The sequence below is a fragment of the Sinohyriopsis cumingii genome, chromosome 1 (assembly GCF_028554795.1).
Source record: "Sinohyriopsis cumingii isolate HCF-2022 chromosome 1, ASM2855479v2, whole genome shotgun sequence".
Lineage (NCBI taxonomy): Eukaryota > Metazoa > Mollusca > Bivalvia > Unionida > Unionidae > Sinohyriopsis > Sinohyriopsis cumingii.
Genome location: NC_142961.1, coordinates 160,880,177 through 160,899,689, shown reverse-complemented (window position 1 = coordinate 160,899,689; position 19,513 = coordinate 160,880,177). Strand labels below are relative to the sequence as shown.

Here is a 19,513-nt window from a genome sequence, read left to right as displayed (position 1 = left end):
TGCAGATGAACAATAGAATGGATAATTTCTACGGTGAAAAACTACAGATGAAGAATAAATCCTTTGTTTTAAACATACTAAGAGAAAGTTAGAAAATTGTTGCAACCAGCTCTATGTCAAGGAAAAAAATAATTATCAATGCTGTAAGGCAGTGTTTTCTACAGACTCTCAAGAAAAGAAGCACACTTCTGAAGACCATATCTATTTAAGTCATCATTTATAATGAACTAGTACTGGTGAATGTAGAGTCAAGAAAAACTTCTCCAATACTACAAATGTTTCTAAGTTTTGCTGCCATATTTAATTAGTCCACAACATCTGGTTTTTGAGAAACTGAGCTAACAAAATTTTGAAAATGATGTCCAATGTTATCAAGTTCACAAATTTATTAACACTGGAACACTTGTCCCTTGAAGGGGTGGATAATATACTGGCAACAAGAATTTCCAGGAATCCACAATAAACCTATTTCTTATGCTATTTTATCTTTATAACTGCTGAACACTGAAACAATCTGATATCCATGAGAAATATGGTAAACAAAATATTTCCTGAATAACAGATAAGTGTAATACAGATTCTTTGTCAAAATCTCTCACCATGAACCCGATATCCTGGACAGGACAGCCTGATATCCAGAATATGAGGTCACTGAATTTGTCTTTGACAATGTCAAGTATACCCACTTGGGTTCAATTTGCAACAAATATTCTGGGAGTTACTGTTCTTCATTGATGGTATTCTTCAGATATATCCACAAAATCAGTTTGTGTTAACATCCTCATTAGCCAGTTGAAAACCTGCATCAGGAACTTTGAACTTGAGGACCTTTGACATTAAAATCAATGTCAGAGTAATTATTATTAATGTTTTAATTTGAATGCAACTCAATACAAATTCTGGTCAAAATTCCTTTGTACATGCAAAATCACCATTTTCATAAGCTCATTCATGAATAAAAATGCAAACCATGAACTCTAACCTGAGACCAAACTCATTTAGGTTTGGTTTTTAAACTCTTTCACAAAAGTACAGATATTTGGTGATCAGATCTGCAACTTAAGTTTTCATTCAACTCCAATACATAATGTAAGTGATGTTGTGAATACACCAAGCCAATCCCATCCCTCCTTTCCCTCACTAAAATCTCCTACATACTCAAAATTGTTATTTAAAATAAAATTCTGGAATGGATATTTTTCTTGGGTTGTTTTAACACCTTACTTCCAGTGTATAATATTTTAGGCAAAGACTTCCTGTGATCATGGGACTCTCATCGTGTCACTTTAATTGCTACAATAACCAAAAATTAATCACTGGACTATGTCATGAGTAATAATCTGATGACTTAAATGGATTATGACTGGATTAGACATTACTAACGAGCTCAGGTGGCATAAAAATGGTTAGCCTGGTACTGGCTTCTAATGTTTTGTCTACATATGCATGATCTCACAATGCTAAAATTCCAAAATCTAAACAACCAAAACATCATACAAAATTCAGTAATGGATAGAAATAGGAATTTCAATGGCTGGAATAAAGTTAAAAGGACTTTGATTTTAAGAGGAACTTTCCAAATTCGATTCTGATAGCACAAATATTGAAAAGTTCTGGCAGTCAGTAAGCTACCTGAATCAACCAACAATTAAACTTCTTGATGGATTCAGTACATTTGTATTAACATTGCCACATTATAGTGCAGACACTGAAAGGACATTTTCCACTCCGAGGTTTCCAATAACAATGTGTCATCTCCTAAGTGTTCAGATCAACATTCACTAGGACTGCCACAAATATAATCCAGACAATGATCTCCTACAAGTTGCTAAAAATGCTTGTAGTACGTGCAAGAAGAGTATGACTGACCGCAAGTTACTATGAAAGGACTGATTTTGTTGAGATGACATGCTTATTTTAAACTTTTTAAAATGAAATTTGTTCAGTAGTTTAAGTTTTGTCCATCTGCATACTAAAAATGGGCTGATGAAAATCCCTTTTTTGAAGTTAAAACTCCTGACCAAATTCTGCAAATCTTCTGACCTGCCCTAAGCTGACCTTTATGACCCATCATATGTATGCAGATGTCCTATTTAGTCTTTTAGTGAAAATCCATGTCGATATCACCATTTATTTAGACAAGCTGAAACAAGATACACCTTTCCCTCAATAACATAGATGCACTATAAGCAAGGCAGCAAGTTACCAAGGGACCTCCAAATATTAATAATATTCCAAATGGTTTCAACAACCATCATGTGTACATGAAAATATTTGTGTATTACATCACTGCTTGTTTTCTTGATTAGCCTGGTTCTCTGAGTGGTATATAATAATACAGTGTGTAGCAGGGAACCAGACTAACTGTTGATACACCACCAAACAAGATTCCTTTTTTCAAAACCTAGTGACAATAATTTCATGAGACAAACATCTGCATCAAAACAATTTTTGTATTGTTTGGTTAGTAAAATACTGATGCCATGATTTCATTGCAAGTTATAGTGAAACTTCTTATCATCATTGAGAATATCTCTAAGTGCCAATTCAGTAATTCTCTGAAACTTGTATCCCCCACAATGGTCCATATCTGTGAAACAAAGCTCTTTATTTTATGAAGTATTCATTTCACTTAGTTGCCTTGCTATCTTTGATCATAGTTATAATTGAGTAGGTCAATTTAAGGTAGTTTAACTGTATTATGTAGAGAATAAAATTTAGAACTGTTCTATTGATCAAATGAAACGAGTTCACTGGACATATGACTGAGACCGCTAGATCTGAAGTATGCACAATTTGCATGACTTTTAACTTTTCTTTTATTCCACATCCTTTATTTGATTCAAAAGACTTAATGAAAATGATAATCCAAAGGAGGCCAGCTTTTAATTCAGTGGAAAATCACAACAAATACTTCTGCTAATCAGATATCAAAACATGTTTGGCACTTAACTAGGTTCTCAGAGAAACGCTCATGGGACATAGCTGTTATAGTAGATTGATGCATTTTACGTTTAATTACAAGAGCGTGCATTGCATTTATGATCATTACACTTAAAAGAAACTATAAGACAGAACTAAAATACAAATTACACTTGATAAAAAGTATTTAATTGGTATTTTTTTATTAAAGTACCGTCTCCACTAGGTGTAAGAGACATTTTCATTCATCAAAATTTCCTTGAATATCACTGATTACAGTGTACTATAAATGTCGTCTGGAAAGAAAATGTAACAAATTATATGACTTCTTATTAAAAGTTGATAATTTCATAACATTGATTAAAATTTCCAGGTCTTATCTACTGTTTCTGATGATAAAACGAGCAATATATAAAAGTTTCAGTTACCAATTTTGATTGTGATTTTCTTGAAGTTCAACAAAGTGGGATAAATTTTTCTGTATTTTCTGGTTAAAAAAATGGGATCCATGCCTGACCCTCCATTATAAGCGGGTTCGTGAGTTATTAAAGGAGTGGTGTATTTAAGATGGCTTCCATGGTATGCATATTTTTTGGCCTGATTAGCACCATTTTAAATTTTCATTTAGGACCAAACTACATATCAAGTTTTTTCAGTGAGTTGTTCCAACTATCTGTTTCCAGAAGTAGCTATGAAAAGATTTTCAAGATAGCCAACATTGTGGCATACTGGATGTCTAACTGGTACCATTTTCATTCTGACCAACCAAATAAAAAAGACCTAGTAAAAACACCATGTCAATGCAGCCAACCATTGTGGAGAAGTAGCGTTTAGGAACAACAAGACCTTGAGATAAAATGTGTGTTAATTTTCATGACAATCTTATAAGTAATTTAGGAGGAGTAAACATAATATATGAGCTAACAGACAGGTCTACACTGGATGGAGGAGGCCATGCCATCACAGAAGCTCGATTTGGTCACTGACCAGTAGAGCTAAAAATTGCTATAATGACATGAAAACCTATTCAGGTCATCTACATATTTATACAAACATGCCCTTTAAAGTTTAATTTGTCCATAATATCCAGTAAAATTTGGCAAAAATTGTGCTGAGGAATTATGTGTTAATGGACATGTGGACAATGGATGGAGGTAAGGCCACCACAGAAACTCTTCTTGGTCTTTGACCTGCACTGCTTACAATTGCTTTAATGGTTATAGAATCTTATCAGGTCATCTATACATTCATACAAACATATTTAAAATTTCATCTAGTATATTCTGTATGTTTTGGCCAAAATTGTGCTAAGGACAGATGGATGGTGAGACATAATGACAATCAGGTACACATCAAGATGCTTCTAATTAAAGCAGCATGGTCACAATAATAAGTGGTTAAGGAGTAGTGCACATGGGAAGGAAGCAGTGTAATATACAAAAATTACAGCTTGAAGAAGTGAAGCAGTGTAACAAAACAAAATTAAAACCTGAAGGTATGAAGCAGTGTAGCATAAAAAAATTACAGCCTGAAGCTGTGCATCATACAGTAGATAGTTTAGTTACAAAATAGCAAGGATGGCAGTGAATGCAAAAGATACAATGAGCATCATCTTAAAGTAAGTAGTTGAATGTCAATTCTGAACACAATGGAAATGTATTTTCAGCTAACTGCAGATAATGGCCAAGTTATTTTAACTTTAAAAAAATCAAAGCAAGAAAGAAATAATGAAATTTGTGTTTCGGAGTGTCAATATCTTCATGAGATGATATTAAATCCTTTTTAAAAATCAAATCTACACGAGATTTTTCTTTAAATTTATGTTAATATCAATAAAGTCACAGTTATGGCTGTGCATGAGATTTTTTTTATATATAATTCATCATTTATGATCAAATTTCATGTTATCATTTCTTAGAAATAAATTATTTTGCAAATGAGATATGATCTTTAGAACAGCAACATTCAAAGTTGACATTCAAACTTTTGAGAGTAGAGATCTCCTTTGTCAAGATATTTGTGAAGATTTTAAGAAATACAAAGCAGTTCCACTTGTCTAACAAAGCAATGCATTGTGGGATATGTGCAAAATCATACAGTTTGGACCTCTGGCTTTGCTACACTTTGTTTTCCATTCTACCAAATGTTCAAATTCTACTCCTACTTACTTTATTCACTAACAAAATGCACTGACAATTGATATGTTATTTCTTTTACATGACATATTCATACTGGGTGATTAAGGTTTTAAAAATGATGACCACCCTTTCTGATTTGAGACCATCGACCTTTGGCTATGACAACAAATTTAAGAAATGATAAAGCTAAATCTAAAACATTAAGAAAACTTACTGAATTCAATTATAATTCCAACAAGTTAGATGATGGAATAAAACTTGAAGAAAGACTGAAAATTTGTATACTGTTGTTACTGAATTTGAATGGCACAAGGAAAAATGGACAAGAAGTGTAGAGGATGAAATGATGAAATAATAAACAAATGCATGAAAAGAAGCACAGAGCTCACAAGAATCAGAAATAATGCACATACATACAAGATTACACAGAACTAGAGTTCTTTCACACAAATGTCTACATTCTCAATCCAAACAACTATGATCAGATCTGCTGTCACATAAGACCAAAATGAATTATTCTATTCTTAGACTGTCTTTCCTCAATTATTTTTAAATTATGCTGCCAAAATATGAAAATGCAGATACTAGTCTCAGAAATAAGAACCTACATTGGAAGGAAAATGGAATGTTGTAATTGATCACAAATATACAGAAAATAGAATGTGAGTTTCAATATTGTAGAAAAAATGCATCATTTGTAGTTAAATTACACAACAACATGACAAGCCTCGCAGATCTGAAAGTCTAAACACAACCATATTCATACCAGACAGAATTTTCTTTTGGAGTAGTTCCCTCCTCCTCGTTATTCAATGGTCTTGGTGCTGGTGATTTATTTTGTGTTACTTTTGGTTGTGGAAGTGTCCTGCTTGTTGGAGTTTGTGATCTAGCTGTGCCTGCTAGTGACATGGGTCTAGCATTATTTAGAATACTCTCAGATGGGCCAGTTTTGTTCAATGAGGTTTGAGAATTCACACCTGGTTCACGAAGCACACTGTACTGATTTTTTATATTTTGAACCACATCTTTATTCCTCCTTGGGGGTGGCACTGGTGGAGTTCCCTTGCTTGGAGTCACTTTTTCACTACTGTTAAAACTAGAATCCAAATCTTGATAACTGCCATCTGGAAAATTAAACATATTTGGTGGGACAGATTGCGGCCTCTCTATTCTCTGAGCTCGTGAGTAATTACCAGGACTTTGAATGGGTCCATTGTTTTCAGGATAGTTTGAGGTATTCACAAGTGAGTTATTAGCAGTATGCTGGGGCTGCCTAGATTCATGTGCTTGACCTTGTAGATCTCTGTTCACATTGGAATCCATATTGTTGTTCTGGAATAAGGCATTAACAGGTACTCCAAAAGCACTAGCAGGTCTAGCTACTCTTGCATTATTTTTCTGTCCATAAGGAGTTGGCCCTAACTGAGACCTGGATACCAGAATCCGAGGACCTTGTGGAGATTCTCCTGATCTCCGCTGAGGTGTGGATTGCCTACCATCCACCTGACTGCCTATGGGTGGACGGTGGTCGAGTCTTCCAGGAGAGTGAGGTCTACTTTGCATGGAAGCTGCTGCTTTCATGGGTCGTGATCCAGCTGTTCCTGAATGATCTTGAGGTGACCGGTTGTACCGACCCTGAGCAGACTGAATAGACAAATCATTATCATTTCTCAACTCTCGCTCTGATTCTCTAGGACTAGAAAAGTTTGGGGCTGGCGACCATCCTGCAGCAGGAGAGGAAGTCATTGGTGAGAAAGGCTGTCCTCCATGTGTTAAAAGATCCAAACGTGCATCTGGTGACAATTTATCCCGATCAGCTGAATTGGAAGAGAGCTCTCTGTCCATGGTGGGCCTATGAGAATGTGAATAATAGTTAGGATTATTTTCTGATGAATATGGCTTATCACTTCTTTGCCTAGACCGAACAACCTGTGGTGAAGGGGCACTGTCTGAACTTGATGTACTTCGATGATCGTCATTGATGGGTCTCTGAAATGGTGAATACATGTTCATTTCCTCTAAAGATCTGACTCTAAAATCAGCCTGATTCCTAGCTGGAGTGGACGTGTCTGGACGAATATTTGCTTGCGGAGAATTCAAATGTGAGAAACTGCTTTCCTGCCGTATATCCTGACTGCTACCACTGCTACCAGTTGACACTCGTGACATGCGTGTAATATTCAAATCTGACCCTGTAATAGCCACATCGGGAATAGAACCAGTTCGACACACATTATTCAACTGGGTTGGGAGTGGGGGTGCTGGTTTTCTAGAGAGAGGACGGCGAGCACTGTTATCTGAGTTCTCACTGCTTCTGGATTCTGAATCTTCGTGAGTAAAGCCATCCTGTGGTTTTCTCTGTGAAGATAAAAACATCATGCAGGTAAAATGAAAAAAAACCTTTGAAATACAAACAACTCATGCCACTATAACCTCTTTATTGTTACACATTAATTAGGATTACTCTGCACAATATGCGACTTTAATGCTTTCTTATTAATGTCAAAAAGATTAATTCTAATTCTAACATGATTGGACCAGAGTAAGCTTGTTTCATAAGTGCTTTTGTAATGTCAGCTATAAACTGCATGTAATGATTGACTAGTTTTCTAGGTAATATGTTTCTCATCCAGGTAAGAATAACAATAATAATGGGACTGCTTATTTAAAATGTTTGCCTGATTTTTTAACAAGTATTTTATATCCACCATACAACAGATGAATCTGTCTAGTGCTGTGTATGATTGTTATGATCTTACAAACACCATACAACAGATGCATTCAGTGTCTAGTGCAATGTATGATTCCTATGATCTTACAACCACCATACAACAGATGCATTCACTGTCTAGTGCAATGTATGATTCCTATGATCTTACAACACCATACAACAGATGCATTTACTGTCTAGTGCTATGTATGATTCTTACGATCTTACAACACCATACAACAGATGCATTTACTGTCTAGTGCTATGTATGATTCTTATGATCTTACAACACCATACAACAGATGCATTTACTGTCTAGTGCAATGTATGATTCCTATGATCTTACAACCATCATACAACAGATGCATTCACTGTCTAGTGCAATGTATGGTTCCTATGATCTTACAACACCATACAACAGATGCATTTACTGTCTAGTGCTATGTATCATTCTTACGATCTTACAACACCATACAACAGATGCATTTACTGTCTAATACTATGTATGATTCTTACGATCTTACAACACCATACAACAGATGCATTTACTGTCTAATACTATGCATGATTCCTATGATCTTACAACACCATACAACAGATGCATTTACTGTCTAGTACTATGCATGATTCTTACAATCTTACAACACCATACAACAGATGCATTTACTGTCTAGTACTATGCATGATTTCTATATGATTTGGATGGTTTTAGTCTTTTCAACAGATCCACAATGATATCATTTTGTTTAATAGTATAATTATGTAAATTTCACAAAAGATGCTGCTGATTGTGTGTCCAGTGGTTTCATTTCAAATTAAAAAATGTTGAAAAATTCAAAACCATTCTCACTTCAAAGGGATTTGATACAAGGCCTAAGTGGCCCCAAATATCACTTAATTGGTTTAAGCAGGATTATGAAGTTTAAAAACACAAACCTATTTAAAATATCTCCCAAACTTATTCCACACTATACTATTTAAACTATCTTCCAAACTTATCCCACACTATACTATTTAAACTATCTCCCAAACTTATCCCACACTATACTATTTAAACTAGCTCCCAAACTTATCCCACACTATACTATTTAAACTAGCTCCCAAACTTATCCCACACTATACTATTTAAACTATCTCCCAAACTTTACTATTTAAACTATCTCCTAAACTCTACTATTTAAATTATCTCCAAACTGTACTATTTAAACTATGTCCCAAACTTTACTATGTAAACTATTTCCCAAACTCTACTATTTAAACTATTTCCCAAACTTAATTATTTAAACTATCTCCCAAACTTCACTATTTAAACTATCTCCTAAACTTCACTATTTAAATTATCTCCAAACTGTACTATTTAAACTATGTCCCAAACTTAACTATTTAAACTATCTCCCAAACTTTACTATTTAAATTATCTCCAAACTGTACTATTTAAACTATGTCCCAAACTTTACAATGTAAACTATTTCCCAAACTTAACTATTTAAACTATCTCCCAAACTTTATATCATGCTGATTTGATCTATCTTACCATATAGCTTGTACAAATTATTTCCAAAGATAAAGGCATAATTAACATGCAACAGCTCTTGCTCATTACTGAACACATGCAAGGTCTGGCTGATAAAACATGTATTAAGTTTTATTGAAATACAGCTCCAGATCTACAGCAGTAACAAGCTCAGCCAATCAAATCCAAGATCTCATCAATATGCGCAGATCTTATTTGCTATAGAACCTGTCTTCAACAGTAAGTGTGTGTGTGTGATTTTTGATTTTTAATGTAGCCTTTACAAAAATATCAGTCATACTGCTACAATGTCTGCAGTGTGACAGTTTATAGTGATGTATAGCACTGGGGCATCATGCCGCAGACTTGTAGCATGATGTCCCACCCAGTCACATTATCCTGATACCAGGCTGACAAGTCCTAACACTAACCTCTTAATGCTGAGCACCTAGCAAAGCTACTGTTACTACCATTTTTATAAGTCTCTGGTATGACTTGGCCGGGGTTCGAACCCATGACCTCCTGCATCCGAGGCAGATGCTTTAGCTGCCAGGCCACCGGCACAGTCCACAAATGGTAAGTACTTTAATTTACAAACAAACTTGATGATCTTGCTTAATTGTAAGCCAGGTTAGATTAGGCTATATCTTACTAATAATAACCATATGAGAAATGGTAACAGTATTGGAGGCTGATATGGTGACATCAAGATAGAATCAACTCGTCATAAGCAAACACTTGTACAAAGGTCTTGTACATGTAGGTTGAAATTGGGAGGTAGATGGTAACTCAAGCATGAAGCTATTATTACCCCTTTGGCAGCCTTGTTGTAGGATCAAGTTTGGTATGCATAATCAGAATCCCTCCTATTGTTCACTACTAGCATCAGTATTTAAAGATCCAATTAAAGTAGATGGTATGTATGTAGTATTACATGATTTCTGTAGCCTTTACAAGTTACAAACAGATCTGGAGTTTTGGCATCCAACTATATTTTCTGGATTTGTGTTTATGCCCCACCACCCATGGACACAGCCAGTTATGAGATTGTCACCTTTAAAACATGATTTTGAATTACCAACTCACCCACTCCACCAAACATGGAAAAACACTAATTCCCAAAAGGGCAAATGTTAAAAAAAACTGTCAGTGAGCGAGTGCTTACAGAAAAACCATCAACTGAATATAATAATTGTAAATATATTTTTTTTAAAATGGGAGACTACTCTAAAAGTACTAATCTGACAAGGCCAACTCTTATATATGACATTTTGATGCAAGTGTACACCATGTTTCATGAAAATAATGATTGTGGACAAGAATGTGATGGAATGGAGGTATATATTTTGCAATACAAGTGCTGCAAACTGTACTTGATACATGCAACATGAATGCTGCAAACTGTACATGATACATGCAACATGTACTGCAAACTAACTGATACATGGAACATAAGTAAGTGCTGCAATCTGTACATGGAACATATGTGCTGCAAAATGTGCATGATACATGCAAAAATGACTTACAAACTGTACATGATACATGCAACATGAGTGCTGCAAACTGTACATGATACATGCAACACGTGTCCTGCAAACTACATCATACATGCAACATGAGTGCTGCAATCTGTACATGATACACGCAACATGACTGCTGCAAATTGTACATGATATATGCAACATGTACTGCAAACTAATTGATACATGGAATATAAGAGCTGCAAACTGTACATGGTACATGAAACATGTGCTGCAAACTGTACATGATATATGCAACATGAGTGCTGCAAGCCACAAGATACATGCAACATGAGAGCTGCAAACTGTACATGATACATGCAACATGAGTGCTGCAAACTATGTCATACATGTAACATGAGTGCCGCAAACTGTACATAATACACACATGACTGCTGCAAACTGCATGATACATGCAACATAAGTGCTGCAAACTACATGATACATGCAACATAAGTGCTGCAAACTGTACATGATACAAGCAACAGAAGTGCAGCAATTGGTACATGATACACCTATCTCAAAACATTTTCCTACTACTGACCTTGACCTCTGAGCTAGGCATTTGACTATTATATGCTATGACGCAGACCAGTGTAAAGCTTTACCGAAAGGGGTGGATAAAGAAACAGGTAATTGACTTACATTATCCCTGACCTTATGGATTTATATTTTCCTATGTCATGACCTTGACCTAACAGATGCATATCATCATTAATTCCATGATGAACAGGAAATGAAAAATAATCATCAAATACAAAATCTGAGCCTATTCAGTGAAGTGTAACATAAAGGCCATAATGAACTACTTCTGTAATGAGGCAGTAGTGTTCAAGAAGATGCATCCCTTCACCAGAATATGTACATGCCATGCCAAAGAACCCATATAATCATGAGCTAAATTGAAAAATGTAACCTAAGCCAGTAAAATGGACAATATAGGTCATGGTGACATTCATTTTGTGTACAGGTGTGGTACTATATATATATATATATATATATATATATATATATATATATATATATATATATATATATATATAATCATCCAGTTCAAGGATTCTTGTATCAACAGTCTGAAACAACAAAAGTGAAGCTAGTAAAGAATGTGACATAATTTCTGTGATGATGATGTAGTACCCATCTACATGCACTCCTAACCAAGCTTCTCGATTTCAGGTAACACTATGTGTACAAGGTGCAAGAAAGGTAATATGAATAGTACAATTTTATTTTTTGCTAGGATGTGAATTAATGAGAAATAATTTCACTGCTATGTTGACAACATGATAAGTGTAAAATTAAAAGTTATTCTTAGATGCTTACATTGCCATGTGGCAAAATGGCTGCCTCACATTAAAGCTGACTCGTGATCAAATTAAACAAGGTGCGAGTAAGTTTTTTTCTTTATGTAGTATGTTATTATAAATAGGGAAGAAGAATTAGGTAACTTTTTACATTGTCAGGTGCGCATAATCACAAAACAGAGTAGAATATAAACATTAAACCACAGACATCATGGAAGATTCAGTAAGGAAAAGTCTATTTCAATATGTTATACCGACTACACACACGGTACAGCTTGCTAGCAAATATATTTAAGCATGAAAAAAGCAAATATGCTTGCTACCAAGTCAATAATAGATATATTGAGTATTTTCACACATGAAAATACTTAATTTTCCACCTACTCAATGAAATATATCCATTATTATCTCGTCACAAATATCAATGCCATGGTAAACTAAAATCATTTCCACACCTTTTCAATTTAGCATACCTTTTTTCTCTTTTCTGGACTTTCTTTTCCTTCAGCAAGGAACTCCTCCAGTGTCAGCATTTCTTCCCCTGTTTCTGGCTCCCCACTAACAGTTCTAAATCCTCCCTCATCATCATCTGCCACACCCACACGTCCAAGGCCTACAAGGCAACACAAGTATATATCCCATTTCTACAAGTAATGAATCAAAGTTCTTACATTATACTGTATATTCTTCTCTCACTTCGTTTAAAGTTGCACAGAAATATATTTTTTATTAAAGCTACTTTTAATTCCTAATACAATTAGGAGTATAAAGCTTTATCTTAGAGATTGTGTAGAAAAAAGTGTTCATACTAAAGACAATACAATGCAATCAATGAAAAATGATTACAGTATGAGGGTGGCATCGAAACATTTTTAATAGTTACCTACTTAGGGATTGGTATTTTTTTAAGGTACTGTGAATTCGTCTATTACTACAGACATCAATTTCACCAATTACAACATCACATTTTTGGTCTCGTGAGAGTACAGATAGCTATCTATCCTCCATTTTAGTGAGAGTAAAGACTCTGCCTACTTTATCCCATGATACACTGTGCCAGTGTGAACATACCATCCAATCAGTGTAGTTCATGGTGGAGTTTCCAAACTATACTGTGCCAATGAGAAACTACCAACCAATCAGTGCAGTTCAGGGTAAAGTTTCCAAAACTAGCCATTATGTGAATGGCATCACTTCTGTACAGATGACATCACTCACTTACCCAATCAGTATACACAGATTCTTCTAGTGACATGCCTATGAAATTCAATGTCTGAAACAATCATAAAATCAATAAAGACTGGTATCCCAAGAATAACAGTAAATTCACATCACAGTACTCTCTTACTACAACACCATTCATCAAAAAAATAAAGTGGATTGCCATCAATATAAGATCACCTTATGTTGAGGTATTTTATACACAATATTAGTACTAAACAATAAAATTCAATCCATGACCATTCCTGCCTTATGAAAGTGACTACATTATATCAAGGTATTTTATACATATTACTATTAAATAATGAATGGAATCCATGATGGCCCTATAAAAGTAACCACTTAATACTAAGGTATTTTATACATGACATTACAACCAATTAATAAAAAGGAATCCATGACCATACCTAACTTGTAAAAGTGACCACCTTATATTGAGGTATTTTATACCTAACATTACTACTAAATAATTAAATCCAAGATCTGTAAAAATGACACCTTATATTGAGGCATTTTATATCTAACATTGCTAATAAATAATTAAATTCAAGACCTATAAAAATGACAACTTATATTGAGGTATATCTAACATTACTAATAAAATAATTAAATCCAAGACCTATAAAAATGACACCTTGTATTGAGGCATTTTAAATCTAACATTACTAATAAATAATTAAATTCAAGACCTCTAAAAATAACACTTTATATTGAGGCATTTTATATCTAACATTACTACCAAATAATTAAATCCATGACCTATAAAAATGACACCTTTATACTGAATCACCTTACAGTGAGGGAGAACTTCATTCTAAATGGCTCACCAATGACTCTTGCATATAAGTCCAACTGCAAACTGCACAGACCCACATTATGCACTGGCAGATCAGGGTCTACCCAGTCCATTTGGAGTAATCAGTAGAACAAACAACATAGATCCTGCATTATGCAATAACAAATCAAGATCTATGTTGACTGCAACTGGACTTGACTTATAATTGAGTCCATATGGTATATGATGGTTGGGATGGCAAAATAGGATTGATCCATCTTCAATTTTACTGAAGACAGGTGTCAGATAATTAAATAAGTATAAGTTAATAATTGGAGATCAATCATGGTAAAATTGGTGTGAAATAGTTTGGGTAATTTGATAACTGTTATTACTTGATTAACAAGATTGAAATTCTTTGCACTGGGATATTTACATAACCTGTCCTCTAATGTTTGAAGAAACATTAACCAAACTGAAGTTATCAATACCATACATCTTGTTTTATATTTTGGATTGTCAAATAAACCAAAGAACCAACAAAAATTGCAAGCTGAAGATGGACTTAATCAACAATTGAAGATGGACTTAATCAACAACAGGGAAAGTATTTTCATGCAAAGAATATATTCTTACTTCTTCAGAAGCTAAAGCATTGCTAATCTTTGTATGATGCAACTTAAGGCAAATAAACTATTCCTTTATTTTTTCCATAAGTGGTCAAAATGGAGGGCAGTTTGGAAGGGTTGGTGAAGTAGGGGGTATGAAAAGGTACCAGGTATACAGTCATTACACAAGGGAATTACACAAAAGATTACATTTATATACATTTTTGATATTATGCAAGATCCATTTACCAAAAACTTCAATTTAATTTGGCACTGACTTTATTTTAGCCTGAACAACTTCTATTCTTAAAACTGCCCTTTTGGCTGGATATACTGTAAAGTACTTGTATTTGAACTAAAGCTCAAAATTATTGAGCATCCTATTATATATATGAGAGAGAGAGAGCTAGCTCTCTATGTTGATATAGACAATTTACATGTTTAAGTTTCATGGTTTCAAAACAGCATAGAAACTGGTATCTGATAAATTATTATACATAAAATGCAGACTCCATGGCTAAAATTTTACATTTTTCATCACCAGATTTAAACAAAAGGTTTATACACCTAAATGCTAGAGGACTTATTGTTTTTCATACTTTATAAACCAACATTTACATGCATGTTTGTAGGCTAGGCAAACCTTACCCAAGATAAAATCTAAATTCCAACATTTGATATACAGGTCAAAGCCACATTTGTTCAGATCTTGTACAAAGTCATCACTTTGAAAATCTCGATGTTAGTTATGTCACTATTGATTAAAAGAGTTTGTAAAACTGAGCAAAATAAGTAGTAATGGAATTTCTTCAAAAAGACCCCAAATGCAACAGTATTTCAGGATTAAAGTTAAGACTGAAATTCAGCAGCTATGGGGACAACAACCAAGTACAATAATTTATGTAATTCCTTGTACAATTTGTACTCAACTACTTTCTGAGGCATACAAATAATCATGGGTAGAACAAAACTAGTTGTTGGGAACACATATTTCTGCAAATTATTAATTGGAAAATAGTTATCCGTACAAAGAATTTGGGGATAATATAATTATAATTTTAATAAACCGACAGTGCATTTATAGAGGGACCAAAAATGACACCTTCTCCAATAAAATAAAAAAAAAAAAGCCGAATGTTTTATTACATAGTGGACAATAACGATAAAATTACCAATATATCCATCACTATGCTAATAGGAATAGGGTGGAATTATGTGGTATCTGTTAGAATTTAAACTTAAGAGGATTTATTTGTTGTACAATGATGGAGACAGGAATGAATAGGGAATGAGGTTCTATAGTATATATGCAACGGAACTAGTGAATCTAAAATTCACCACTGGTTAGGTTCAAGTACAAGGTTTGATCCAGGGCATTCAGTCATTAGACAGTGTCGATATATATAATTATGAAATTAATGCTGAATGAATTTACGAGTTGATGTACGATGGTGACCAACATTGATTTCACATAAACTTTTTAAAATTATTTCACAACACTGATCTTTGTTAAGCATGTTTAGTTAATGTAATCAAAACACAAATTGTTAAGTTTGTAGATGACACATGGTCAGGTTTACTTAGTACAAAGTGTTCTTATTATTATTTGTAACTATTAAACTTGACAGATGATGAATGTAACTGAACCAATCAAGGGTTTATGAAATATTTGCAGACTAAAAATTTTAAACCTTAAAATGTTCATGTTGCGATGTCCTGCTTCCCAAAAATGAAGACTCAATGAATTTACTCCCATCAAAACAAATGTAATTGGAAAATTAGAACAGCCGTTTTCACTTCGTTTGTTCAGCTCTACAACTTGCAATGCATGTCTTGTAGATTCCTTGTCTCATTAATTTAACTACAACAAGGTGAAAGATACTCTGAAAACATTCAACTAAGTATTCATTCTTTTGTTACCACTTTAAAAGAAAAAAATGTCCAAACATGCAATTTTCTAGAAAAGCTATTGTTGGTTCATGCAGGAATATATCTACAACAGGTCGCTATGCAACCTATTTAAAAGCATGCATTTTACCTGGAAGCATGAAAGTGGAGTCGCTAAGAATGGCACTGTTTGCTGCCTGACTATGCAGAGAGTCGTTAAGCAGATCCTCACCGGACTGGCCGCCTAGTGATGGAATAGAACAAACGTGGGAATGTTGCTGCTGCAGCAGTTGCCAGAGCAACAATCCTTGACAGCACACAGAGGAAAGTATATTAAGCATACATGTTTAGCAGAAAATTGGAATCCAATAAACAGCATAGCCATTTGGGGACAAAAATGTTTTTAATAAAAAGTAACTATTTTATTTGGGTCGTAACACCACATTAAACTATCGTTATATCAAAATAGCAAGATTACAAAGTAGAATAAAGCCTCTATATGAGGAATTAATCTCAAACTTGCATTCCACATCATACATTATTGAACAAACAACTACGGTGCTATTTATGTTATTAAACCCATAATATAATTTATACATGTAACACATAGAATAACACCTCATGTCATAACATTATACAATGGAAAGGTTTAACAACTGAGGTATTCAAACTATTCAAATCATTTCAATCAACTATTTTTAGTTTAATAAAATAAATTCAAGATTTTTCATCATGCGATAAACAGAATTTACATTTGTGCTCATTTCTTATGAAATTTGTTAAATGCTTTGAATAATTTCAATCTCTGACTTAGGCTCACAAAAGAGAGAAATTATTCAACTTTTACATAAATGTAATACTTGATGAACACTCATGTAAAATCAAAAATTTACCTTTTATGATTCATATATAAAAATTCAGTCAAAATATTACTAGATCTGACAACAAACTGCATAAGTAATTCAATTAAATTAATTAAATATTTGAGGATTTCAGTCTAATCCAAACAATTTTAACAAGAACATAATTGTCACTAATTTGTTCAGAACACTAAAACTGCTTAGAATACCATAAACATTCAAACAGCAATCAATATTATAGAGCTGACCTTACAGGAGTGCTTATTTTAAATTAAACTTATGAAAGAACTCAAATTTATTTTTGCAAGCCTTGGTAAGGAAAAAACTAAAATTATTTGGCAAGTTTGACAAACTTAATTTTTTAAATTAGAAAGTTTATTCATCACATGACTATAACAATGATTTTACTAAACAAAATGTAAGCAATCAAAATCAGTTACTGTCAAATTCCTCATTATCTGCCTCTGCCTCATATGATGTTATGATGCAACCTATGACATGAAATTTTATTATGCATGTTAAATGTTTAATATTTTATTATATGGTCTCATTAACCTAAATAGTGCAGTAATTACAATAAACAGTAATTACAATAAACAGTAATATATGCAGCTGGTATTTCCTTTTTCCAAACACTTAGAGAATGAAAATAATGTTACTACAATGTCTGAAAGTACTGATTTGCAATAAATTGGTGACACTACCAAAATAAATTTTGATTTATTATATAAACAAGTTGGAAAATGTTAAGAAATTCACTTCATGTACATCTATCTCAACAGCTATGCGATTTTGGTGGATTCCAACAGGCATGATATATGTAAGAATGATTTTTCTTTTACACAAGCTGTTTTCAACCCAAAGCTAAAAGGACAAGCATCGTTATGAGTTGAAAACTGCTACTACGCAAACTGATTGCAGCAAATGATTGTAAAGTTCACACACTGTTTTGCAAAATATAATATTAAATGAATTGCAAAGGAGATCTTATTTTTCTTGTCTTTAATTTAAAAACATGAGCATAAAATATCAAAAAACACCTTTAACACTTTTTACTGGGGAACAAGTTCCTCATTTTGTGTATACCATGCAAGTCATTTAACTAAGGAACAAGTTCCTCATTTTGTATCTACCATGCAAGTCTCTGAACTGTGGAACAAGTTCCTTGTTTTGTGTATACATGTCAATCATTTGCTACATGAGATAATATATGTTAATAATATAGCTTGTTAAATATTAGATACAAGGGGCAAGACTATTAATTTGGGATGGGGTATGTAATATTTATTAAAAAAAAGAAAAAAAAAGAATCCTGAAATTGTGTTATGTTCGCTTCAATATTTATTCATTTCTGAATATTTTAGGCATGTAAATTATGATGCGTTAAAACTTGCCATGAGATTTTAAAAAAAAGAAATGTTTTTTTTTTTTTATATTAGTCATCTTATTGAGACCACATGTATACATATACCCAAGTGAAGACTGAAATGAACATTTTCAGCTTAAGGAACAAGTGTATACAATTAAGAATTTAATAATTCAAATATGAAGTGTATGTTATTTTGCAATTCAGAATCTTAAAATCAAATTATATGTACCTGATAATAATTGAAAACTCTGTCATGTAGAATTTAAGAATTATAAGGGGAAAATGAGTAAATTAATCTAAAGTATACAATGAAAGAGAATGAGACAGTGATCAAGTGCAAATAGGAAGGAAAAGAAATAACGTTATAAGTTTCCCTAGAAAAAAAGGAAGGAAAAGAAATAACGCTATAAGTTTCCCTAGAAAAAAAGGAAACATATGAAATGCAATTGGATTCAGTCAAAAGGTAGGCTGGGGATAAAAGCAGTGACAGCGAAAATTCTAAAGTAAGGACAGAAGGAAGATGCTTTACTTACAGAGTAAACAGTATAGATTTTACTCAAGCCAATGCCACTACATTTAGTCTACTGAATGAATAAGATCAGATAAAGAACTGACATATGAATATGACTAATGTAAGAAGTTGTTACAATGCTACAAGCCTGGAGGGCACAGCCTTGCCATTT

General features: G+C 33.5%; 1 protein-coding gene across 5 annotated transcripts in view; it reads right to left on the bottom strand.

Moving 5' to 3' along the window:
- The window catches only part of LOC149808247 (girdin-like), a 192,340-nt gene that overhangs the window by 13,452 nt on the left and 159,375 nt on the right, over window positions 1–19,513 (bottom strand). For 3 of the 5 annotated variants that reach the window (XM_089975398.1, XM_089975403.1, XM_089975419.1), the window contains 3 exons: window positions 16,753–16,845; window positions 12,584–12,723; window positions 5,827–7,418 (listed from right to left, as the gene is read on the bottom strand). In XM_089975398.1, the coding sequence (XP_089831524.1) occupies window positions 5,827–7,418; window positions 12,584–12,723; window positions 16,753–16,845 (1,825 nt within the window). The remainder of the gene's footprint in view (window positions 1–5,826; window positions 7,419–12,583; window positions 12,724–16,752; window positions 16,846–19,513) is intronic. The other 2 variants (XM_089975410.1, XM_089975425.1) reach the window with 1 other exon arrangement.